The sequence below is a fragment of the Falco naumanni genome, chromosome 4 (genome assembly GCF_017639655.2).
Source record: "Falco naumanni isolate bFalNau1 chromosome 4, bFalNau1.pat, whole genome shotgun sequence".
NCBI classification, from domain to species: Eukaryota; Metazoa; Chordata; class Aves; order Falconiformes; family Falconidae; genus Falco; species Falco naumanni.
Window position 1 is genome coordinate 47,415,089 of NC_054057.1, and position 27,763 is coordinate 47,442,851.

At 39.9% G+C, this 27,763-nt stretch overlaps 1 protein-coding gene across 20 annotated transcripts in view; it reads right to left on the reverse strand.

Moving 5' to 3' along the window:
- Positions 1 to 27,763, reverse strand: part of PARD3 (par-3 family cell polarity regulator) — a 461,704-nt gene that overhangs the window by 93,837 nt on the left and 340,104 nt on the right. For 13 of the 20 annotated variants that reach the window (XM_040589690.1, XM_040589681.1, XM_040589685.1 and 10 more), the window contains 2 exons: positions 24,387 to 24,497; positions 6,557 to 6,814 (listed from right to left, as the gene is read on the reverse strand). In XM_040589690.1, the coding sequence (XP_040445624.1) occupies positions 6,557 to 6,814; positions 24,387 to 24,497 (369 nt within the window). Of the gene's footprint in view, positions 1 to 6,552; positions 6,815 to 22,118; positions 22,521 to 24,386; positions 24,498 to 24,702; positions 27,386 to 27,763 lie in introns of those variants that run through there. The other 7 variants (XM_040589689.1, XM_040589699.1, XM_040589698.1 and 4 more) reach the window with 4 other exon arrangements.

The following is a 27,763-nucleotide window of genomic DNA, read 5'->3' on the forward strand; positions in this document are numbered from 1 at the left end:
ATTAAAAGGGGAGACCTGAATAGAGTTCACTGTAGGTCTGCCATTTATTCCACCAAGGCGGTAATGCAAACAGCGGAGTGCAATTGCATACTTCCACAATAGGGAGCCTACATAAATCCTCATAAATTTATATTAAAAGTTGTCTTATATTCTATGAAGATGGAAGAACAGAAGAAAACAACCAACCTAAGATAATAAAATGCCAATGCTAATGGCGTCTTTTGGGTTCTAAACATATGGATCTGTGAGAGACTGAGCTAATTTTTAGGCAGTCCTGGGGGCAAGGATTACTGGCTTATAGGATGAAGGGTAGAGGAACAAAAACCCCCAATGTGTTAGTGCTAAAGTGAAATTAAACCCCACGAAGAGTCTCACAGAGGCTCTAACTAATCCCTCTCTGGGTTATCACAGACAGAGGAGGCAAAATACCACAGTGACTTCCAAGTATTATTTTCAGTTTTACATATTAGACAAGTGCAAATAGTTCATTAACCCACTACTCTCCAACGGGTTGTCTTGGAAAGTCTGTTTGATTATCCCATAATGGCATATGTGCCATTTTCTAGGCCAGGAAAGTCTTTCCAGAAGCCAGATTGTCACAGAAATGAAGCTTCATTATGCCACAAAAGGGTGACACTCACTGGAAGATAAGGATTTAAAACATTTTCTGAAACATTACTGATTATTTAGGGAGCTTGGAAAACAAACGGATCCCTGCTCTGAAACATTTGCAACCTAATCAAGTATTGACAGTGTATTTACCCACGAGTGGTGCCTTCCCCGGGCAGCACATCATCTGTAGGGCTCTGATGGCAGAGGGCGATACGCAATGAAGAACAAGGGATCCACGCGTAGGAAAACACTTGCACATCAGTGAAGAGATGTTAACAGAGGTAGGAGGGAAGAGCTTACTCATAATCTTATTCCATCTAGGTTGTTAGCCTTCTGCACAGCTCTGCAGGTTTTAAATGTCATTGGTTAGATGGTTTACAGTGCCGTGGCCTTTCCCTTCACAAAAGCGCTCTTCAAGACAACTTCCAGAACTGTCAGAAGATCTCTCCACTGAAGAAACAAGAAACATCCTCGCACTTACAGGATGCATCACCCTGAGTAATAATTCCTATCTGCACCTCTGGTGGGCTTGGCAGTAAGCTCAGATTCCTATGCATAAGTGATCCCACAGACTTAAGAACACTCCTGTGACTGACACTACTAATAAAGAAGTTAACATAGCACCTTGTTGTTTTAAAAAATATTTATCCAGGCATGGCAATATAGTATTTCATAGCTCTCATGACCCATTCTGCTATTGCTAAGAGTTATTTTACACACACTAGAAAGACAAGGTCTGCTTATTTCACTCTTTAGATATTCCAGTATTATATTAGAGTGTTTCTTTCCAGTTTCTGGGATTCATTACTCTCATGCCAATTTAAGCATAAAGATACTACTGACTAAATAAAAGTTAACATCTTAATAAAATGTTCTCTCCTTCTTTTTGGAAAAGGAGCAAGCAAAGTATGCAGCCTGACCTTAAAAACAGCATCTTGCCTCATTGCATCAAATAGATGACAGTTAAAGCAAGTGGGGTTTTTTTCAGTTCCCAAATATTCCTTTGACATAACTTGATTCCACTTCTGATAGAAAAGAAACCAGTTCATAAAGGTCTCCCTTCTAAAATGAACATTTTTCTTTTTAATGGCAAAATGCATGCAAAAAGCATATGATTATGGTATTTATGTTTCCATTAAAATGTCCTCAGCAAGCTGGAGGAGTCTAACCTACTATTTTCAAGCTATTTAGATTTACAGCAGCACAGTGCCTATTTTATTTCAATTATATTTCAGGACATAATTCAGGACAATGCACTTTTGGTGGGAAATGATTACAGAGTGACAGCCAGTAAACGTCCATTAGGACTTGTCTTTCTACATGCTGCTCAGCTGTGGATGTCAGGTGATTGCTATAAAACCCCATTGTATAGCATCATTGTCATCTACATGAAAAACACTATTGATCAGTCATGCAGCTTCTCTTCTGCATGATGCAAAACATATAGAGACATTTTTCAGCTAAGCTAAAAGCTTTATCCACACAACACAGTTCTTGAGATACTTCTCTCCTGAACTGTAAAATAAACAGAGATTTTACATTCCACCTAGATTTCACTGTTAATACCTAATGTAAGTAGTGAGAAACTTCTTAGCAGTCTGTCTCTGTCAACCATCAATAACACAGGATGGAGCTAACATCGCAAGGGCAGCTGTTACATATACGCAGCTATACTGACCACTGATCACTCCCAACATATTCTATTTATTTGTTGCTAGAGCTTCATTTCTTCTGAGCAATAAACTGCTCCTCTGTTAAGAATCTGCTTTAATGGTCTAGAATCAAGAACAGAAAACAACTTTTTTTAGTGCTACTGGAGAGACCTGCTGTGACTACTGTAACTGGCATTTAAAGTGGTTCAAGATTTACAACAGCTACTCGTATGCATGGATTATGTAAGAAGCCCAAAATAAAGAACCTCCCATGTTTCAGCTACATATTTAACAGATAATAACTATCACTGAAAATCCAACCCAATCAACCAACCAACTCTCTGCCCAAGCCCTACCAATATCCATCAATGACTTAACTGACGCAACATAAATCTATATTAAAGTAATTCTAAAACAGCTTCAAGTCCTGTAAGGATGTTTTTGAGTAGAAATTATTATTTATAGGTGTTTTTTTTTTAATAGCCATTGTTCATAAGATGAGTAAAGCAATGTTGCTTATACACATACAGAGTAAGTTAACAATGAGTAAGTTAACGACTCTTTCTGCTTTGCTGTATTTTGGGATTATAGAATCCACTTTCTAATTTAGAGAAATGAATGGACAATACAATATTTAAGGAGTACCTATGTTACTTCTTATTGTTTTTTACTATCTGTCTACAATTGCAGTGCTTGGGATACATGCAAATACAAAATGCACCCAAGAGGGAAAATGAAGAAACACGACTGGTTTTGTACTGGTTGCAAGTTAGGTTATAAAATAACTTGGGGGACCTCTGCCTGACAACTTGACAGCACCACCATTTGTTGAAGCACTATAATAGTTGTTCTCATAATATCCTTAAACTTGCAAAAAAGAAAATAAAATTGTCCATTATTCTGATGAGCAGTTTACATACTTGTCCTCCACTTTTTTACCATTCATACACCGTGACACAGTTAAATTTACATCAGTTGGTGGCATGTGCTGATGAAAATAAGAGAGAACTGAAGAAATATTAAAGAAAAACAAACCTTGACAAGGCCTCACACACAGGCGCAGTAATTCTCTTGCAAGTTAAGGAAAAATTTGTCAGAAGTGCTCAGCGATGGTATGCAAACTATTATGGGACATTTTGTTATAGGCTTCCTTAGAGGAGACTTTTAAATAACCTTTTGGACATACTTAAATGTCAAATTTTGTTTGGCACTAAGCACCAAACTGTAAAAGAAATAACATTTCCCATATAAACAATGCTGCTTTTAATATGAACGTGCTAAAGATTTGAGACAGCCTGGCCATTCCCAGCTCCTGGCAGTTCAATGCAAGGGTAACGCACCGCAAGTGATTTCCCTTCCCATCCACAAACACTGGAAGCGACTGTTCCTATTTAGGTAACCTCTGCAATGTCCGGAGGAAAGGAAAGGGTGACAGGGCAAAGGGATAAAACACACTGAAAATAATGCTCACTGCAGGTGAATGCTACCGTAAACAATATTTTAAGGATGCAGAACCGCAACCAACTATTTCTCCTCAAATTTCCTGTAGTATTGTCAGGATGAATCGGACTGCAGAGAAGGGAGCTCCCTGGAGAATAGCCCCGTGAAGAGCCACTTAGATGCTTGGTGTGGAAACGGGCACCACGGGAGATGCCAAGAGAAGGGAGAAGGTCTCACTGCTGGAAAGGAACAGCAAGAAACAAACTGCAATGCACATGGGGTGGGGAGCCAGGTACCCTGTAGACAGGGAGACAACTCACCTGAGGCTCACATGGCCACACCTATTTCTTAAAATAATGCTCAGATGACACTTTCTTAATACATCTAAAATAAAGCCTGTAAAACACAGAGCAGCCTTGTGAAGACAGCTAAGCCACGATCCAGGCTCTCCTGCTGAACATCCCACAGGTTCAAGCTCCCAGACATCTTTTGCCCACCTCAAGACTGAAAGCTGCTCCCTCGCAGCTGTTACATCTCCCCCGTGCCCAACTAGATGATCTTCAAGGTCCATTCCAAGCCAAACCATTCTATGATTCTGCAACGTGCTCTGTCAGCCATGGGCCCGAGGTATGGACCTGACTTCTGTGAGAGGGAAAGTTGATGGTGCAAGTCACTGCAAAGTTCCCCAAAAATTATCCTGGACCCAGGTGGGATTCACCAGCTCTGCAGTTTGGCTGTTAATAAAGGTGTGAGGAGAGAGGAGAGAAAACCCCATACACTACTCATCTTCACACCTCAGACCCTTGAATGGGTACTTCAGAGCACATTTATAGCAAACAGTGATCTTTTTCCATCTGAATTGCCTGTTTTTTTCCAGGTGTTTCTTGCCGAATGTGCCTCCCCCCTTTATCACAGGGCTGGGGGTGGCTTTTCTTGCCTCAGTTCCTGACCCGCATTTTCTCCCTCTGCTCCAGCCCATTGTGCGTGCTGGTTCTTTCCTTTTGTCACAGTGTGATCCAGTGGTGAGAGACGGGGCCCTCTGTGCTCCAGGAGCAGCCTGAATGTGCAGAACTACCACACTGCTCTTCAGTCCTACCCATATGATTAACATCGGATTCCCCCGGCACTCCCTTATCTTCAGTTTTACTCACTCTCTCCTGGCTCTTTTATCAGCAATCACACAGAGTTAGCTGGGTCACGCAGGTCTTCTATTTCGCCGTGCCAGGTTTGCATCAAAGAACGTTTTTTTTTGTTGATGTGACATTGATGCCATTCAACTCCAGCATGAAACACTGCCTTTGGTCTAACAAAAACAGCCATGAGAGTCACCACGTGGCAGCCATATCCAGCCAAGCTATCTTGATTTCCAAAGGCACAAAAGTGCTAAAATGTCAGGCACCTGGGCATACCAGCGCCAGCCAATATCAGGCTAAAGAATACAAAATTTCAAGGGCAGAGCTGAAGCTGTCATTTTTCAAAATTATTTTGCTTCCTTCACTGAAATAATGTACATATCCGCAATACACAAATTATGTTTATTTAATTTGAAAGATAGACCTTTTACACAGTGCAATACAAGAGCACAGTGAGAGTGAGAAAATAAAAAGGCAGTTGTGCTGCTGAATTTTAGTAAAAAATTATGCATTTGACAATGCACCTGAGATGTTATTTTTTGTCATGTTAGAGGATATGTTTTTACCAATATTATGTAGAGGAACTTTTCAAAATAAGTCTAGTGGAGGGTTAAGTGCACCAAGCTCAGTTCTTAGCTGAGTTTTAGACAATTAGCTGCACTCTGCATGACAGCTATTTTCCTTAAGAGCAAATACAAATGATTCCATTACCACCTAGAACAGGATACGCAAGATGAACACCAGTCATCATGGACAGCTATAAAGGTATCTCAATCACTGCAACCAAAGATACCACTTTGCTGTTTCAACCAAAAGTCTTGTATTTTTCTTCTGGAAAGAATGGGGTAGAAAACAAAATGAATAGTTTTATTCTGAGCTGAATTAATAACCTCTGAACGAGATAACGATAGGTCCTGCACTAGGATTTCGGTGTTACTTTTTATAAAGCTGAGGAAACGCAGAACTACAAGATCGTAGATGTAAGCCAAGAAAACAGATGTATTTTCATTGTTAAAGTACAAAAAAAAGCTGTGAATTTTGCCTTTGGTTATTTCTGTTTTAGCTTCAGGTTTTCAAATGAACTCAAAACTCCATCAACAGAAAGCGGAATTTTGCCCAATTTCAGCATAAACCCAAGCATGATACAGTTCAGACAATGTAACCACAGGACGCTTATAAATCATTAGCTACAGCCTCAGAAGAGAAAGTAACTCCTGAGTCAAGCTTAGAGTTTACTCACTTGGTATGCTTAATCCAAAAGCTCAACCTGTTAGACTGAAGTTCAGGACTACAGTAGGACTAGAATCCAGGTAAACTTTAACGCATTTTTGCTTTAACAAGAACTTTCCAGAGATTTTGTAACTGCTGTGACTACATTGGAAATGTCGTATTCCACAACCACAGCAGTTAGAGCTCTGATAAATAAATCAGATGACATTACAAGTGTGAATTTAATTTGAATGATACCAAATGGTGACTCCAATATTCCAAACCATCTGAAGAACGAGAAGAAAAGCAGCTGCTCTTCAGAAAATAACTTACATGTCCCATTCTGTTACAGTTTGTGTGAGCTCAATACTTTTCTACATAAAGGCTTTTAAGAAACCATTAATAAAAGCGCGGTTCTGACTTTCCAGTTGATTTACAGTCATCTCCTATGACAAAAGCATTACAAGGGTGGATTTTGAAAGAGCGTATTGACTGATGTCTGGTGCCTACCTGTCTACAGGTGAAGACTTTGAATTCCGTGGTTTCTTTACTTGGGCGTACAAGGCTTCCACTGTCTGCCCTTCCCTCGGGCTCTGCGGTCGGGCGTTCAGCGTTATCGTGCCACTGTTTGAAGAAGAGTCATAGGAAGCGATCCCAGCGTACATTGGGTCCGCATCACAGCCAAACGTCCGGTTAAAATCCTGTATCTCTGCATAGTCACGTTCACGAGCTTGTCTCTCTCGAAATTCTCGAGTTTTCGCTTGAATTCTGAAAAAATTAAAAGAAGGCTGAAACTGATGTTTTCCCTCCCAGTCATTTGAAAGCAGCAGTTAGCAGACACTTTAGGTAGCCCATCTTAATGAAAACCACTGAAGCGTTTCCAGTTTCAGTTTGCCATGGAGTCTCAGGTTTACCTTGGATATTGAAGCCTGGATCGAAGTAATGCTACAATCAACACTAGTTTTTAAGGAAGAAGTCTGATTATCCACTGTCTTCTGTTTCATTACTAAGCTAAATAACGACTAGCCATAGCTGCTGGTAAACAGAGTTTACCTCGTTTCATGCATTAGGATGCCTGTACTATTACCTGACCTGCCTGAGAATGGCCTGATGCCATTTGTACTGCATTGTACTCCATCAAAAATGTACCAGATTTAATGGTTCTGATGCATGTATTTACAGAGGAATTTTAATGTACTTTCTTGGCCCAATACTACAAAAATCATACTTCTTCCAGAATTTAAAAGCTTCGTAAGGATAGGACACACACGTATATAATTACGTATGCATGCATGCAATAAGAAGCAGAAGTAGATTCTTTTATGAATCGTTTTAAATGTGCATGTTTTCTTTAAAATGTAAACAAACTGCATCTGGCATCTCTCAAAAGCAGGCAGTTTTTTCTCAGAGAGTAAAAACATGTGCCTTATGTTAAAGTTACAAATGAAAGGTGATGCTGTACTGGGGTTTTGTATCTAGGCGCATTTGTTTAGCTGTATCATAAAAAGTGACATAAAAACAGATGACATTTAGGAATCTGACAAACACAAATTGAGCACAGGTCTTATTTTCAAAAGCATGCAAAAGCTATCACTAAAATTTGATCTGGGCTTCAAACTTTCTTTGGCATTTTACAAAATTTGATGTATCGCACACATATGTACAGTGAACTGAAAAACACACACCCCCCCCAACATTGTCTCCCCAGACCAATTTAATGCTCTGTCATCATTGCAAAATGAAGCACTCAGCTGTCTCCTCCCTTCCATTAGTAAAATGTGCTCCTTTTTCATCTAATACAGCCATGGCTACACAGTGTGACAGCATCCATCCATTCAGACTACAGCTCCGTGCACCTCTGTTACGTGCCATTTCCAAAGACAGCTTGGCTCATTCACCAACTTTTAACAAAAGCAGCCCACTCAAAGCCTCTGACTCTTTTGAAAGTAACTCTTGTCTCTTTTGAAAACAGAAGAGGCTTAAAGTTAGGTAATTTTGACATTTCTGGAAATTTTAAACGCAGCCCCAATCAAGATTAGTCTTTGCAAAAAGAAAAGGGGATATGCAAAGGGTGGGATTCAGGCTGCAAGTAAAGACATCAGAATTTAGGTGCTTGCAGTAGATGAGGTTGTGCCAGATATGTGTGCAGGCTCCGTTTACAGTCCAGGGAGCCAGAAGTCAGCAGACTCCAGAGTTTTATGCATCTGCTGCACTAGCTGGTGTCTTCTAGCAAGAAAGGAGTCGTTCAGCAGCTATGGCCACCTGACATCCCGAGGTAATCCTGCTGGACATCCAGCTGCTGGGCAAGGACTCCCACAGGTCCTCGTCACATCTGCCAGCCTCGTGCTGACATCTCAGAGACTGTGATAACTCAAATGACACAAGATGCCTGTGTTCAAGCATATGAATCCAGCCCTAAGCGAGTATGCAAACATCTAAATGTAAGTGTCTTCACCAGACTGAGTCCCAAGCAAATTGTTCTTTCTATGCTAACAAAGATTACCATATCAAAAGAAGGGAATAGGAGGATGGCATGGATAGGCAGACCTATTTCCCCCGCAAATCCTGCAAGTATTGACCAAGGATAATGATTTGTGATACAACTGATTGGCTGAACTCCCTTCAACAGCAAATGCCGTCTACATTGATGGTTCAGTGATTCATTTACATGCCCCGATTTGTACCTCAGCGTTATTCTTCTTTTTATGTCTATTGTCACTGACGTGCACACAACTCTCTCATACTCAGTCACACGGGAAAGAAAAGCAACCATATCAAAAAGAAAAAGAAAAAAGCAAATAGAAGAAATCTGAGAAAGTTTAACTTAAACCAATGTAATTTTTTAATTCTGCAGTTTTGCAAATACAAAATTATTCTCTTTACTGCTCGCTTTTCATTTTAATAGGGAAAAATGGAAATTAAAACTGTAACACTATTCAACTGACAGCATGCTCCTCTGCAATTTCAGCAACATCAAGCCAGAATCATTTTTTGTTTTTTGTTTAATTTACAGTGAAGAACTACTCAGGCTTAAATCCAAAACCCACTTCATATTTAAACTGTTTCTGCATGCCTATTTTTTAAATAAAAATCTAAGTTTTACATAGACCTATGCTCCAAAGCTGTAATTCAGAAATGTTACCATCTTAATCATTTGGAAGGTAATCTATGCAGAAGGAAAAACAGGCCTGAAAATGACCTGCAGTTGTTGATTCCTCTCTCTGCAGGTTTCACTCCCAATTTGTAGTCCTGTATTAATTAAGCTGTGGAGGAACGCATTTGTCTATTGATATTTGTCTTCTGAATGGCAGAAGCAAAGGAAATCAAATTTCGTAGACATTGGTAGATTTAATTTTAATTTCAATGGACAATGTATCACCACATACTGGAACACCGGCTGACACCAATTTGAGACGAAAAAAATATCCATGTATTTTAAATAACCAAAATTTCAGTGTATGAAATCTGGCAGTATAGCAATAATGTGGCATACAGTAATTCAGTCAGAAGAAAACACTGTTACCTGAGGTGCTTATAAAAGAGAATTACCTGGCGGTAACAGGTGATACTGGCCTCAGTGTTACACCGACTGCCATGAGAGATGCCGGTGAACTTATCTAACTTTTAACTGTGAATACCATATCACCCTCCACAGGTGCAGAAAGGAGTGTCCCTGTTTCATGTTAACCAACTTTTCTCATGGATCTGCTTTTCGACTACTTAATATGTTTCGACGCAGCACCATTTGCAGCAAGAGCATTAAGATTTTCCCGTGCGTGGTTCAATGAGGGATACTTATTCCTGTTCAAGTGGGAGAGAACTGATTGTTGAAGTGTTATGCAAGTAATTATGTTCATATCCACAAGGAAATTTTTTAGAATATTTTCTACAATTACTAACACAATGTGTTAATACATATATATAGTATTAAAAATCCAAGTCTAAATGCATTATAAGTCTTCCTGTTAATTATAACCAAAGTACCCAGTGACCATTTGCAGTAAGTAACATTTAACAAAGAATAACCCTAAAATAAAATGAGAGTTATAAGATGTCTGACTATACTGACACCCAAATTGTTCTGATTTTCTGTCTCTTAAGTAATTTTCTGTGCTTTAAGTTTAAACCATTGTGACAAGTCCTATCACTTTCACATGACAAAAGTATAGGTATTCTAATGACCTAGCATATTTTTGAATATTGTTTAAAATTCAGCTTTGGTTTTGCCTTCTCCAGGACATTCTGCATTTAAAAATTATGTCTACAAACCTAAAGGAACCAAATGACCAGGGAAAAATACGTAGACATATGCTTGAAAAGATGAGCAGCTATCAGCTGAATATTGCACTATTCCCTTTGCAATTATAACAGTTTTTAACTTTGAACTTATTTTTACATAAGAACCTGAACTTAATGGAATGTTATTTTCCTATGTTGGCACACACACCCTCCTCCCTGCCCATCCCTTGTTCACGTGTGTATATGCATGATACAGTCTAAATCTTTTGCTAGCATGTATCACATTAAGTATACATATGGGAAATGCCAGCACAGACTATTGTGGGAAAGATTATTATTATGTAAACACGCTATGCAGCACAGACCAGAACCTGGAATCTGCTCTGTACCTCAGCCCTGATCAGCAATGCTCCGGCTACTGAAATCCAGTATCTGGAGAAGTGCTTGACCACAGTGCTTTGGTTTCACCATGTGGATGTGTTTATTAAGCTGTCTTCACTGAATTGTATTCCTTCGTGACATGGCACAATAACAATGCATATGTCTGAAATTTCAGAACAGCTGATTTTGAGGATTTATGGCCTTCCTACGGATTTTATGTGGGTTTAACAACAACAACAACAACAACAACAACAACAACAACAACAACAACAACAACAACAACAACAACAATAATAATAATAATAATAATAATAATAATAATAATAATGCTTAGCATTCACGTAAGTCTTTTATCTTCAAAGAATTTTGCAAAAACTGCTAATCAGTTTTCCAGTGTTTATATGAAACCAAACTTTATAAAATACAAAAGCTACCCCAAGAAGTTTCTAAACCCTTCTTGCTGAACTGTTAATACTGAAAACGTCAACAACATACTGTCATGCTTTTGATACTCAAATTATAATATTCAGTAAAGTATAAACTATCCTCATGCATTTGTGTGCCATTCAATTCAAAAGCTAATGATAACTGCTTCAAATGACAACATTGTTAGCTGCAGAACTTCCTATGATTGTTAGAAGAGCTTTTTATTGCAAGCTAATCCAGTAATGATAGACACACTCATTGTATAGCAATCCTACGCATGTGAAATGGTGGTCACAAAAGTAAGAGAAAAGCTCATATGCTGTTGTCCAGAGCGAAGAGTCATTCACTTCTTCAAAACTCCTCATTCACTTCTTCAAAACTCTGTGAGAGTCAGCCTTCAGATGAAGGCAACTACCCTTCCGGACACCTAAATTTAGGTGTCAACATATGTTTGGGACTCCCAGAAGAGCTGGTCAAGACTCAGTCACATCAGGCAGATGCCTGCAGGGTCTGGAGAGCCGTTCAGTTCAACACCTGTAACGTGGCCATTCCAATGTGAAGCCAAACCCTTCTCCAGGCTCTGCCAACAGTGTGGAGTACCCCTCCCTTGACCACAAAGGGCATTTAGCCATGTAGCTCATTTGTGGATACCAATTAATCGTATTATTCTGAGAGCCCAATCCCAACCCCAGCCAAATATTTAAAGCAGTTTTGTCTGAACTAAACTTTAACTTTTTCCAACAACAGAAAACTCAAATCCCTGGTGCTGGCAGAGCTGTTGTGAGTAAAAGCAAATAAAGCTGGCAAAAGAAGAGAAACTGACCCCTACTTTGTGTAGTGTTAGGAGTGAAATTGTAAATATATTCCCAATCCTCTGACAGCTTCAGTCTCCTTCATAGGATTTTTTTCATATTAGTGATTTAGATCCTTGCAAGAAAACACCTACTTATCCTAACCGATGAACACAGCATGGGAAGGATACTCGTGGCTAGTACATCACATTTGCCATAGCAATGGCAGCAATGTCCTCCCCTAAGAAGTGAAACAAAGTTGGCTGCTGCTTCTGGTGTGCAATTGCCTGGTCAATTCAATTAATCCTCCTGCTGCTGCCAGGATGCAGCTATTGCCCAAGTGATAATCCACAACCTTGTCTTTTCCACCGAGGCTCACTCATTTACAAAATCAGTATTGAACGCTTGCAGTTCCACATATGTGAGATGGCTGACAATGTTTGTTAAGGATAGAAACAGCATTGTGTAAGGACAGAAGCTAAATGACAAGCCATTCACCGCTGCCAGTTCTCAGTTCCTCTGCCATCAGACTGGCACGCATTGGGATGATGGATTGAAAACAGAGAAAAACAACGACACGTTTATAAAGCCAGTCAGCTTGTTTAAGTTAGTCAGATGGGATGAACACATTCGGTCCAATTTTTGCCAGATACCGCTTCTAATAAAGAGGTGAGGAGGTATGCTGGCCAGTAGCCAAATCTTGTCAAATTTGCCCCCTCCTCCTTTGCCAGTAAAAAATACCTTGCAGGCACAGCGCGCCTCAAACTAAGCCAGGTCTCAGTATTCCTCTTCCCCTCTCCTCAACTGCCTTTAAGGCTTTAATGGCCCTTTTCCTAATTTTTGGCAATCAAGTCAATACGGGAGTTTGTCCTCTCCTGTATTTTTCTTTGACCTTTGTCTAGATACAAGCAGAATTTTTCTGACAACTACGCTTCTAATGAGGGTACCTTGATTATAGGCATTATTGTGATTTCCCTCTGAACTGGCATATGACACTTAGTTTTTCTTATCATGATTAGGGCTAGTCAGTTATCACAGTTATAACCACCTCTGAGCAAAGACATCTGCTTTCCTGGGAAAATCATCCTCAAGGATCACTGTGGGCAATGGATAATCATGGGCAGCAACTGCATCAGCTTGTAAACAAGAAAGACACCTCCTCTTCCTCATTTGCCCCTCCATTTCATTCAAAACTTTAGCATACTAAAAAATAAAAAATAAAAATCAGAAAATACTGCTATGTAAATATAATTTTTATATTGAAAGGCTGTAGACCAACCATTTTCTAGTCATTGAAAGAAAAAGAATACCAGTTCTGCCTTATCTCCTGGGTACATACATGTGTGGCCAGCTGGCTGAAATATGACTGTCCTCTGAGTCATACATGAAGAAACCCATACAAAATGTGGTCAGTTTGCTATGGATAAGCATAAGCATACAGGAACAAAATCAGAAAGGCCAAGGCACAAAGTGAAATAAAAGTAGCAGGGAGCTCTAAAGATAGCAATAAATCATTGCGTAATTGCATTAGCAGTAAAAGGAAGAGCAAAGAAAAGGTTGCTCCCCCGCATAGTAGTGGGGGAACGATATTGACAGATGATGCTGAGGAGACCTAAGGCTTAATGGGTTTTTTTCTTTGCATCTGTCTTCACTGAAATGGTTGATTGCAAGCAGGTGGCCAGCACAATTGATACTGCCACCAATAACGAAAAATCACCAATCTAACAGCAAAAGAAGTAGCTAGAAACTGGTTAAGATCATTAAGCTAGTTGAACTTCATCTGACATACACCACTGTCTGAGGAAGTCTCAGACCTTTTTCAGTAACCAGGAGAACTTGTTGAGGACAGCTGAAATATTGGAAAAACTAGAAAAAGTCAACAACCCTCAGAGGACAAGCAGAATTACAGACTTGGCAGTTTAACATCAGTCCCCTTTGAAACAAACTATTGGCAAGCGCAGAAAAGATAACGGGACAAGCAGTAGCCCATAGATTTACCAAGAACAGACATGGTCAAGTCAGTTGGATGTGACTTGTGAACAGAGCAGAAACAGGCTAAGAAAAACAGCTATGGGATGGTTTTAATATGTTAAACCAGGCAGTTCCTACAGAGAGTATCTCTCAGCAATTCAGAGTCACGCCAGATGGATGGATGATGGATCGAGACATTTCCTACATGGATCTCTCTCTCTGAATGTACTCATGGTTTTCATTATTAATTAGGATACTACTGAATAGGCAGAAAAACCAAACGAAGGAACTTTGGAGGAAAGGATTAACATTTCAAATATTCTTGAAAAATAAGAGTAGACTTCCAAAATGCCATTAACTTCAATAACAGAAACTAGAAGGTAGTTTACATAGTTGGAATAATTAAGCATATCGATTAGAAGTAGGGGAAAAATCTGCAAGCTGATTTTTCAGGAATGGATCTGGAAGTTCTACTGGATAACAGATACTCACACGAGTGAGCAATGTCAAGCCAGAGCAGAGACATAACAGCAGTCTCCAGATACATAAGGAGACAAGGAATAATGTTATCCATCTCTAATGCAAGCACTAGGTATTTAAACTGCAGCAAGAAGAACTGAGAATAGATATTGTGGGCACGGACACTTTCTAACAAAGAGGTAGCAGAAGTTGTAGAGTCTGTGTCATTGTAAACCAAAAAAACCCAGGATGCACAGGATGCAACAAACATCTTGTGGAAATGGCACACCCAGGAGATCCTACCTTGGAAAAGTGACATTATGTCTCTTCTGGATTTGTAATTCTGCACCTACACAGAAATTTGACACACATGTATTTCTTACATATTGGTTCTACAACAACAGAGAAACGTAACAGGGGCTACATATAAAAAGAAAAAAATAATAAAAAAAATAGCCACTCACCACCTTGTAATTAAAGAAATGCACCTACACAGTCTTAATTTTCTTTCTCCTTCAACAATGACAACCTATCTGCCAATTAGAATATGTGATACTTACTGTCTCTCTGATGTTTCCCCATCTCAAATCCCACATGCATAAGAGACACAGGATTTAAAAACCTTTAATGAGCTACAACCCAGGATGGCTGTAGTAAAAAAAAAAAAAAGGGGGGGGGGGGGGGGGAGGGAATAAAGGTGATAAAGTAAGTGCCCTAATATATTGAGAACAACATGCTTGTTTTTATTAAGAAGTTATATTAAAGAAGGCAGCAAAATACAAATGAAGATGTAAAGAAATGTAAAAATGCAGAAGAGAAAGTAAACATTATGCATACAGACAGATGAAGTGCAAGCACCAATTTGAAACCAAGTGACATTGACAAAACTAAAGGAGACATTAGAATAATTTCCTCTAACCTGGTGAAATCTCTCATGTATTTCAGCCCTACCTTTCCTTATCCCCTGACCTTCTTGATTCATCCTTTGTCTTTCCAAAGTGAAGATACATCCCCCCCAGCAGAGTATCTCAAAACTGCTTTCTTGGATCTTGGAATAAACAATTGAAAATCCCTGCTTATTTTGATGTTTTAAAATCTGTAAATTACCATCTTACTTGTATTTCAATGGAGCTTTTAGATTACTCTGCAGTTAACAGCCTGCAGCACTTTGGGGTGGAAGGTACATCTGCTATGTTATTTTAAAGGGTATGTTTCAATCACAGGCAAATGTATCAGGTACATAGGCAATACAGATCCTCCTGTCTCCAAAACAAGCGCTACCATGAATGAAATTTTCTTTCCTTATTTTCATGTCTGATCCAAGGGTCAGTGACACCAACAGTGCAGGATCACCCAGATGGGCAACCGGGACTGTTATCCTGCTGGGAACCATGTTGCATCAAAGAACATCATTGCTGTCTGTGAGCAAAATGGAATTTAGGGTTGGGGGTTTTTTTGCATTACAAAACTGGCCAGAAGAGCTGATATTTATACCTATGACAAAAGTTCCCTGATCATTAGATTAATTTAGCTCTAATCTCTTATTTATCTCCTTTGCTGGACTGAAGTAGAAAGGAAGGTGATCACGAGAGTCAGCTGTTGCTGAAACACAACTTGGAGAAAGCTCCTGCTTGCATCACTCCCCCTTTAAGAGCCCTGGTTTCCTCTCTCATGCAGGCTTTCTTGAACCTTTCTTCCCCTATTTCCACCCACCCCCACCCCCACCCCCCACAACTGGAGAACATTGCCAGAAAGCAGTACTGGTGGGTAAAATCTGAATTCTGCAGTTACATGTGTAAGGAGCAAGAAACAAATGACACAGGCATACCATGTATCATACCATATATCAAATCAATCATTCCCAGATACTACTGGAAGTAACTGGAGGTCCAGCTACAATACTGTCATCAGTTAGTTGAGACGAGCCTGTCCAGCATCTACACTCCTCTAGCTGAAGTCTAGTGACAGAAGTGGGTATAAAATTCTGCCACTAGCTCTATTGCAGATCCATTACTCCGTGTTTCTAGAGTACTATGTATAAAGTAGCCTAATCCTGAAGTTGGAAAATGAAACAGTCTGAAGTGACAAAAAATAGAACGAAAACCCCCACAACAAAGCGAGGGATTGTGCGAATCTCATGCACTGAAGTTTGAAGTTGAAAGAAAGGGAAAAGAAAAAAAGACCCCCACCAACAGAGAATATAGCTTATAAGTCATCTATCACTCAAAATCTGATGGGTTTTCAGTTCTGTTCAACTCAATTACACTAAGTTCAGTAAGTTAGTAATTATGGTACAGCTTTTTTAATTCTCAAGTAAGTATCTGCTACAGCAACTCTACCACTAACAGCACAGTTTATGTGGCATCAGAGGACACGCTGCTGCCTTATCCTTCCTGAAGTTCTTGGCATCCTGAAGCGAAACACATGTTACTGCCCTTACTTAGAACTGAAATTCCTAAGACAGCGCTGAACTTGTATGATCTGAAGACAACTTAACCAAATTTGTAATTCAAACTATTGTAAAGACCACATAAATTATATTTGAAAATATATTGCAAGAGACTTGGCTGGACCTTGCCCAGTACAGTGTCTTGAATCACTGCAGAGGAAAAATAAACAAAATATACTTTTAGCATGATGTCTTAAAATCTCCATACTTACAATATATAGTTAAAGAAAGTGAAGACTTTTGTTTAAAATACTACCTCAGCAACGATTATTCCACAAAACCTTCAATTTGCATATCTCCCAAAGAAGTCAGTATTTTTATGAAGTGGAAACGGTCTGAAATGTTTTTCCAGAGCTCAATATTCTCATGCTTCATTTTGGTGCTCTCTTACAAAAATTACTGCAATTGATTTGTTTTCATGTACTGCACCCTCATCCATTATGTAAAAAAACACTGCCAAAAACAATGCTACAAATCTCAGTGAAATTAGAATATCCCTTGACAAGGCGACCCCATCTCAAAATAAATGAGAATGAGAAACACATTGCTCTGATTTTCTGATTCACAAAGGAATTTTTTTCTCCTCTTTTATGGGCTGGGAAGGGGGTGGAAGTTTTATCAGTGAAGATTTTACACAAGTCACTTCAGAAAATATTTATATTCTGAATGTTTGCAGTAATAACGGATTTAGAGGTAATAGTTCTTGTGAAAGCTGTTAAGTGGCATCAAAATACAGCAGCAGCAAAACTAAAGCTAAATTTTTGCATTATTTTAAAGATACAGATAACACTTAGGCTACGTAAGAAACAAAAATCCTCTCCTTATCACAGTATGTTGTCTTTTTTCCTAAAAGTAAGATGGAGCTGCTTGATGAAAATATTTTGCTTAAGGGGAAAAAAGTTGGGGTTTTCCAATAAAAATATTATGGTCTCTCTGGGAAATCTGGAAAGACACCAAGAGTGTCCTGCTGTTCAGCCCCCTACTCCATCTGATACTTTAACAGTTCCAGATGGCCTTTACTACAGGATGACCTCTCGTCTATTCTTTTATTATGACCTTTGGGTCACAAATTATCTATAGGATGCTGCTGTCATTCTGTAAGACACTGTTGTACACTTTCATCTAAAGAAGAAAGATGCTTAACATAAAAACTCATCTTTGTTAGGCTGACCTTCCAATGATGATCAAAACAGACAGTTATTCCAATCAATGTCATTGCTGGAGAAAATATGCGTCATTCTTTGCAACACTGACATTAAGAAACTAAGGCACGGTTTTACATCAGATCACTTTTGCAATTCTACTTGGCTAGAGAGCGTGGCATGTTATGGTCATGTAAAAAATCAAAAACATTGCTGTAATGGTTAGGGTGGGTTACACTGATTTGAAGGATATGGTGGGTTTGTTTTTTGTAAGATATTGATGTGGTTTTCATGAAAACTTCATGGACTGGAGGTAATAAAACTTCATGTAGGTTTTGTTAATTATTTGTCTTTCTCTGTCATCGTAAGCAGAACACACTGAACTTGCGTAGGAAAATATAATAAATAGTCCCAATGTACTAAATAAAGTAATAAGGTTAATTTCTTTCCTGCTGTCAGTAAATTCATGTTAGCAGTCTCTCGTCAGCTTGACATCAATTAATGATTTTAATTCCAGACTCTTGTCACAGTACTCACCACCCTTTCGTCTAATTAAAATGGATGATGCATGATGAAGGGAAAACACAAGACTTCTGTTCTTGTTGTAACATTTCTATTCATTAGTATACTTTTACAACAAAGGGCTTGTGGCTTTAATGGTACTAGAGAAAGATGAAGAGTTTATTGTATGTTGGAGATAAAGACCTTTAAACCCTTAGAAAACATATAATACAGGAAGGATTTTATGGAATGGCCGAATCCTTCAGAAAAAAAAAAAAAAAAAAAAAAAAAAGAAAAGTATTAATGTTATTTTAACTACAAATGAAGAGACAGAACGTTTCACTCCAGATGTAGGAACGATCGCTACATGAACAACATCCGCTGAAATCGCAGCCTTGTTTACACTCCCGCGAATGGCCTAGAGATCGCTCCCCGCAAGTGACAGCGGGACCGCCCGTAGGGCGCCCCGGGACCGCGCGCCCCGCACGACCACGCACCGCGGCCACCGCCGCCCCCGGGCCCTGCCACCGCACGGCACCGCACCGCCCCGGGCACTGCCACCGCACCGCACCGCACCGCCCCCGCCCGCAGCCGCCGCGCCGCAGGCAGCGCCCCCCGGCTGGCAGCAGGGCGCGACCCCTCGCTCGGCCGTGGGACGCCCGGCCGCGGCTCCCAGGCTGCAGCCCCCCCCGGCCGCCGCGCCACCGCCGTGCCGGCAGCTCCCCCTCCCGGCCCGCCGCTCCCCCGGCGCGACCCGTGCCGGCGCTGGCGACGTCTGCACAGTCGGGGACAACGGTAACAGCGCAATTATGCAAACGTAAATCCCTCCGCAAGCTAACGGCACAAGCGGTTGCGTTTCCCGAAACAGAAAGGGGGCAAAGCGGCGGCGGAGGAGGGTTCTGCTCCGGGTGGCAGCTACGCCCGTGTGCGCACGGGCAGAGCAGCGGTCCGCTGGCCGCCAGCCCTCCTCCCGAGCAGCGCAGCAGGGACGGGATCGTCCGGCTGCCCTCTCAGCGCGGAGCAGAGGAAGCCCCTGGCTCCAAAAGCTCCCATCTGACTGTTCCGTCATCCTCCCAGCACTTCTGGAGCCTCCGCCATAGCGCTTCCACCAGCACAACTCTTTAATTCTCCAAACGGTTTCTCCTTATCTCCTCAAGACTCATCCTCACAACACAGGTGCTTAAGCACCTGATCCTGCATCCGTTTCAGTGGAAGCTGAGGAAGAACACAATACTGAGATTAAAATGCTTTCATGGTAACCCAGATTTATAGAACATTAGTAAAGCTCTTAGGTCAGCATATTAGCCAAACAGAGAAAATATCCTGTACACTCTTCTTTCCAGAGGAGAAAGTACCTCCAGAGGCAGATTAAAGCATAAGCTCTACTCGCCCATAGCTGGGATCACATACTCTGAATCATGAGATTACATTAGAATTGCAACTTCCATCTTTTAAGCATTATCTAGCAGTGAACCATGCTGGATACAGCTGCATTTCTTGAAAACTTCACAAAGAGGCAGGCTTATTTCGTTCCTCTGTTATCTCCTACCCGAGTACAGCCAGTAAGGTTGGTTGGGTCGAGGAGCACTTGGTTTGCAAGAGGCAGGCAGCCCAAGGCTGAAGATGGGGCCAGCACGCATGGCCTTACTATGCATGTGTCAAAAGCTGGACGTGCCCGAGCTGAAGAAAGGCAGAACACAAGTAAAAGTTTTTGATTCGCTGGAGATTTATTTTGGAATGATCACAGAGCTGCAGGGGGGGGAGGGAACCCCAAAAACCCAAACAACAAAAAAGAAATCCCAGAAAAAATCCAACGGTCAGAGGGGGAGAGACAAAGGTATCAGAACCTGCCGTTTAGAGGTGTCTCTCCAGCAAGGGCCACCGACAAAAACCAGAAGACAAAAGCAGTAAGTTTTCTGTCTTCACATCTTGTAAGAGAGGGATTATACTACAGGGTCTTGAAGAAGTCAGAACACATTTCAGGGCAATTCAGGTTGCAGGATATTGATGGACACACTGGCTACCTATGGAGAAAATCCTATTCTGGGAGGCCCTCAAAGACCATATGTAGAGAGTTTCTTAAGTGGAAAATTCTGCGGGTTTCCAAAGCCTTAGATCCAGCAGCACTGCTGAAGGTGACCATCCATGTGAAAACTAACTAGGTTGTAACACCAACCCTCTTGATCACTGATAAAAGTTTCAAAATCTAGTTTTAAGTCTCTCCTACACAGAAACCTGTGTAAGACTGTAATTAGTCTGAAGCATCTCTGAAAGCTCAAGACATTCCATGTCTCTCCAATCTGTAAAATCAATTGCTCTTAGGTAGATAAGCCAACCACAGGTGCATTAGGCACCCCTGGAACTGACAGAAGACCTTCAGTAACAACAGGGCCCAGAGCTGTTTTCTCAGTCTAACTAAGTGAATGTATCATCTCAGTGGTACCCAGTTTGAGTTGTCCAGTGACGAATGATGGATGAGATGACAGCACGGCAAAGAGGCGGTCCAAGTTAGCATATACACAAAACAGCTGTATTGGGCACAGGAATAGAGCTAATTGAATTCAGGTCTTATTTGGCTTCCTCTCTTGTCTTAGGAGACATAAAGCCAAGTTCAGAAAAGCTATTGCTTAGTTTTGCCTTAAGGTTTTGATTGGTGCCATTGCTGGGGAGAAGCACCCTTTCAAACAGCACACCAGAGCCCGTCTGGATTTTCAGATCGGTGCTTGGCAGATATGGAAGGATAATGCAAGCAGCCTGCAGTAAACCAGCACTAAAGAATAGTGACATGGGGGCAACATCCTATGGCCTTGGATGAACTGTTAATCCAATATTTGGAGAATTTACGAACAGCAAGCATTCTAGAGCGATTTTGGTAAGATTGGTGGATGGTCTCCTCAGATGACACTCTTAATTGTTCCAGTATTCTGTCTCATTGAAAGCTGCCTGTATTTTCACCTAGATAATTTCATTTTCTGTTCATAATTACTTTAAGATTGACAGTAAAAATGTACCATATACAGCTTAAGAGATACACAGCTGAAGTAGTATGCACCTTAATAGAAATTATTATTAATACTATGTTGATAAAAGGCAATTATATTAATTTTAATCATGGCAAATTGAAGAACATTAATTTGCTTATTTGTCTCATAATCAATATGAACATTAAAGATTTTAAAGAAAATACTATTGTAATCACAACACTATTTGAATTATCAAGTCAAGGCATAATAATTCCATAAAACTGGGGCCATGATTGATTTTTTAATGGACCATTCACATGTTCTCTGACCCCCTAAGGATTTTTGCTCCTAGTCTCTCATACATAGTAAATTCATTAAATCCAACCTATTTCCCCAAAGTATTGCATCATTATAGAGGTATATAGTATCAAATACCAAGTAAAATAGAGCAAGTGAATTGTACTGCTAAAAACATCAAGGAGGAAAAAAACCACAGAAAACAAAGTTAAAATAGCAGCCATTATGAAACAACACTGACAGTAATATTTCACTCTGTCTCCTACTAAGCATTTTGAGGGATTTTTCAGTTAATTTGCAATAGTACTCTTCATTAATAGCATGTATCTAATATAATTATTTTCCAGGATAAAAAGGAAACTCTGCAATCTAACTGCAAAAATACTTAGTCTCTGTGGACCAAATCAACATCTGAATTATTCAGAAACATAAGGAAGCACCTCACACATTTGGTTGCTATTTTATTGTCTTTTATTAGTTGTACATGCCACTAGCCCAAAGAACTTGTGTTCTCTTATAGACATAACACAAAGGAAAGCAAATACACAGTTAGGGAAAGAGAAACGGGAGGAGGAGGACCCGTGTTATGATAACATCAAGCTGTTATGAAGTTCTGGCACATGCATTTTCTGCAGTTTCAGTGAACACATAAAATTGTTTTTATGACACACAAGGAGTGAGATTCCAGGAAAGGTTCAAATTGGTTAGCATAACTTGATGCACAGGGATTAGGGATTTGCTCCATGCATTGGGGGGCTATACAAATAATTTCATAATTCTACCTTGGTACCCAGCGTGACTATTGCAACCTCTCTCACATCACCACATGGACAGTCTATACTCTCACCATTCTTACTGAGAGAGACATAGAGACACAGAAAACAGAGAGAGAGAGAATGAAGAAAGAGAAAATGTTACTAACTGGAAATCTCAAACCTTTCCTCTTTGAATACATCTATATGGCTGATTTTCTGCAGACTTAAGGTTACTGAGAAACTCTCCGTGCTAGGCAAGCTTGGGTTCAGCAAAGTGTATTGAGCCAGGGATCAGCGCTGTGCACGTGTGGCTAACCTTCCCCCTGCCCTGAGCTGGCTGGAGCGACGGAGGCAGCCTGCAATGGCTCTGCACCCCTGGCATGAGTTTATGCACAACGTGGCTGATCTGCCCATGCCTAAAGGAAAGTTGACTGCACAAACACCCTCATATCCAAAGTCACTTATTTCCTTCAATTCCAGTGTTCCCCTTAACCATTTAATCTGAGAGCACCTTACTCTTAAAAACAGGAACAAATTTAATGACCCTGCTTCATTTTTATTAAAAAAGAGAAAATAAAAACCAATCAGACAAATATAAAAACAATCAAGCACTGTGATCTAGCCACCCTCTGCTGTCAGAATGGATGGAGAAAGACATGAATAAATTTTTACATCAATTTATAGTAGTGTATCTGTTAAAGAGTAAAAAAATTCCCATAATGTAATCCAAACAGATGGTCGCAAATGATAAAGTTTCTGCAGTTTAACAAGTTACTGCTGATCTTCATTAACTAATAAATGTATACTCTTAGCCTGCCTGAACTGTAACGTCAAACACAACCCCAAAAGAACTGAGAGCAAACCATTTTAAGTTTAACTGAGGAGACTATACAAGAGTTACTGTGGCTCTGCTATTCCAGAGAGCTGTTAAGAGTGATGAAGCCATTGCTTATAAACTTCAGTTCTTACACGCAGAAGACCAAGGTGCATAGAGAGAACGATGGTTAAAGGGACCATCACGACTAACTAGCCACACTGCCTATACAAGGACAACAAAATTTCCCTCCAAAATTCCTGCATCAATCCTCACTTTATAGCTGAGCTATAGCATAATTTTTAGATAAATCATTCCAATTCATAGTTCACTTTCACTGCTAAATGTGTCTCAGTCTATTTACTATTCAGCGTTCAAACTTTGTAACCCTTTAAAGTTTGTCTCCTTAACTGCAGAGATGTCTACTCACAGAGATCTCTCCATGCACATCCACAAACGTCAGTTAATTTACAACCTAAGCTTTCCAAGATTCTGACTTAAGTTGATGTAAGCGATACCAGAGTCTAGGCCCCAAATATCTAGGGCTACAAGAGACAGGATGAAAAGTAGACCGGAAGTATCGAGAAGAGTGTATGAAACATATATTATATAGGTTTTTAATGTTAAGGGAAGCTGACATGGAAAAATAGAGGTACTCACCACTCTTTTTTACAATTAGCAGTTTAATATACATATCATTCCATAAACAGACTGCATGACACATAAATAGGCTGAACTCCAGTGACAAATATACTGGTAAGCATAATTTTTAGGTTTTTTTCTAAGTATATAAATGAAAAAAACTAGATATGCAAGACTTTGAAGAAAAATACAAAACATACTTCATTCTATATAAATATTTCTTTCCTGAAAATGTCAATAAAATCAGTTATAGAATATATAGAGAAAACATTTCATTTTATTACTTTAGTCTCCTCAAGGAAAGGAGCTCTGGGTCTATAAAAGATACTTAATGCAGCCAAAAAAGCTGTTGATACTAAAGTCCAAAATAAATCCATCTTTGTTTTGTTATTTAAAGTATATAAACATATCAACATTTGGGAAATTTAATCAGCGAAAATTGAACTTGAGTGATAAGATGTAAAAAAACAAACTCTCTCTATCAAGGTTTAAGCAAATACTGAAGTCTACCTCTCCTGTTCTTGCTTCATTCGTATTCTCTCCTCTTCTGAAGTAAGAGCTTCCTGCACTTTTATTTTACCAGTTTTCTCACTCTTGTCATCTTTGCGATGTTTGCCAAACCTGTTAATAACACACAAAAAAAGAATCTAACTTGTGAAATGAACAAAACTGTATTTTCCTTTTCCTAAGACAAAGACTCCTCTAAGAAGGGCTGCTTGGAAACCAGGAAGAGAAAGTGCAAAGACCTCAGAACCTCAATTTGTAATATTTTCAGGCTGCTTTTGTTTTGGTGTGTGGTTTGTGTGGCTTTTTTTTTTTTTTGCATAGTTTTTTTAAATTTTATTTGTATTTCACTCCACTTAAAAGTGTATAGAATTCCTCACTAAAGAACAGAACAAAACAAAACAAAACAAAAAACCAGGACTACACTCCTTTTTTCTGCCAGGATTTTGGGGCCACTATTCTGAAATACACAGTCAAACAATGTTTTAGAAATTACTCAACACTATCACTGCCAAAGAACGCAAATCAAGTTTACATTAAATTAAAGCTTTCATGTATGAGCTGCAAGAGACACAGTGCTGTGTGTCTGAGAACTGCCCAGAGCGCAGTACCACCCTCCACACCCACCCCACAAGAGCAGTTTCACCACACAATGGATCCCATCCAAAAATGTAAATTTCTTCTTTTTCAGCACCAAAGTTTTTTTTAAACTTTATTACTCATGACTTTTCCCCCAAGGGTGTTCCAGTGCAAAGAGGGTGAGTGGAGGGATGGAACAGCTTGGGCTGTCCTAGCCAGAGCAGGACACTGCCAACCCAGTGTTTGCCCTCTTTATGGCTCCTCTTCCCCTCTACCAGCTACATTTCAAGTACTTTAGGTTTTCTCCATATTTGTACATTCCACTGTTTTCTTTTAGACTTTCAGGGAGAGCACACTTTGGCATCTGAGACACTCAGTTATTATTAGGACACAATTGCGTGTATTTCTTAGAAATTTCAGACCTACTCTGAAAGGAATTGCTTTTGTATAAACTAAACAAACACTTAAATACATCTAAAGTTTAGATGACAATTTTCTATATAAGGCAGAAGGGATAACACGTATCTATTAAACGGTAACTTATCGTAATACATACCTATTAAACATCTATCATACCAAAAGCAGCAAGAATTTTACTTTTTTTTAATCAAATGCTAGATGAGAGCAAACTGACACTTGTGCACTTCACACTCAGGTTCACATCAAAAGTGAAATGAAAGCACTGAAACGTGCAAACACAAGCTATGGTGTGGACAGGACACCCTGAATGCTCACAAACAGTGAAATAAAACAGAGTTCTTAAAACTTTCTTTTGACCCACGTATGTAAACAATTTTAGATATTTAGATTCCATAAGACTTTTATAATGTTTTCTCTTCTGTTCCTGTTGATTCTAGTACAAAGCCACTGTGTGGGCTGAAGAGGTACCACATACCGACCCTGCAGAATGATTAATTTCTGGCCACTCAGTCAAGAGATGTTATTATACTGCGTAACCATGTTTATGGCTCTTAGGGCAGCTGTTTAAAAACACAACAACACAGAAATACAGATCAGGAGCATATACACAATCTTTAAAGTGCATAGCTGTTCTCCACAATTCCCAGATTGCTTCTTTCCAAAGTAATTCAGGCATCTGAAAACTAAAACTGTTCACTAATAACCATCTGAAAAGGGAAAGGCAGAGGACATGACAGGGTTAAGAAACACAAAATAGGACATAAAAATAAAGTCTCTAATTTTATAATATCTTACATGTAAAACTGACATACTTAAATTCAGTGACTAGAAACACCAGCATGTATCTTTTAAAACATCCACCTCTTTATTAGAGAGTAGTCAAATCCATTATACAAAACATTTACATATATGACAGAAGAGATTCAAATCAAGGTCTGGATGTCACCCACCAGACACACACACAAAAAAATGGTTAATTTAAAATATCCCTAAATCCTCTAGCCAAGAGAGGAGTTTTGGCAGAAAAACGGTGGAACTGAGCCATTTTACCCTGATAGACAGAGTGCTGGGGGTGGCAGGGGTCTGACTGACGGAACACGCAGAGCTGCGAGGAGACACACAACATATGTGGTACTGTAGCACAGCATCCCTGGGATGCCCACATTTGCTTCTGTCTCCTGTCCTTCCTTGACCCATTCAAAATGTCAGGCAAAGCAAATGGACCATATTCCAGAGTAGACAGTTTATTTTTGAAAAAGAAGTAGTGGTTAAAAAAAAAAAAAAAAAAAAAAAGGAAAAAATAGACAAAATTGAATTAGTTAGTACCCATTAGATTTTGGCAGCAAAACAGAATTTCTGCCACCATAAATCAATTAATTGCAAGTATGAACAGAAATATATCAAAATCAATACCTTATTAAAAAATAAAGTACACAGGAAATTTCTAATAATCCTTGTAAGCAATCTAGTAAATGTCTGGTCAGGCTGCATGATTGTGAGGAAAGTATTTCTAACGTAAACAACACGTAATGCAAACCTAGCAAAAATCAATGGTTCGAGTTTCCAGATCCAGCCGCCCAAGTCCAGAACACACCACGCTTATGCTGCGTTTCAAGAGAGGCAGAGGCAGGTTTACCGCACAGGCAGCACTTGGAACAGCAGGAGGGTTCAATTTGCTTTGATTCATGAGCAAGCTGTGGCAACAACCCTTCTTCTCTTACAGGGTTTTCTTCTGATCATCTGGCAATGATCATTCCTTCTGCCCTCAGGGACCATCCTGATAAAGCCTCCAGAAGACATCTCTGGTCCTTTCCCAGGCATTTCAAAGGGTGGCCATATTGCTCCCTCTCTGACTGGAGACTTCCCAGTGCCCATCTTTGACAAGCTCTGTGGTCATCCCAGCAGTGGACAGCCTGGCAGAGTATGAACCACGGTGGTCTTGCAAAGGTGCCTTCTCTGGACTTTGTCACCCGCAGAAGTGATATATCTGCCATAATCACCACTGCCTGTAACAAGTTCAGCAACATTAACTGCACTGTCCCTACACTCGAACCCAGAAAAATCAATGCCATCCTCCCCCCTCCCTGATTGTGTCTCCATGCTTTTAACACCACCACCTGCATAGATAGCATCTCTGTGATACTCAAGAAGTCACGGAGCCGCACAGCAGTTTGGAAACACAGTGCCCTAAATGAGTCTGGCTCTGAACAAGTCTGCATATTTTAGCAAGACCTCTGTGAAAAAATATTTGGAAGTTCAAGATTTCTCCTTTCCACTGAGATCACAAGTCTAACAGCATCTCTGTTCAGCTTCAGCTTACAATAGTAGATGTAACACACCAACAAAGGAAAAACATTTTCCAGGCTCCACCAAGCACCTAAGAA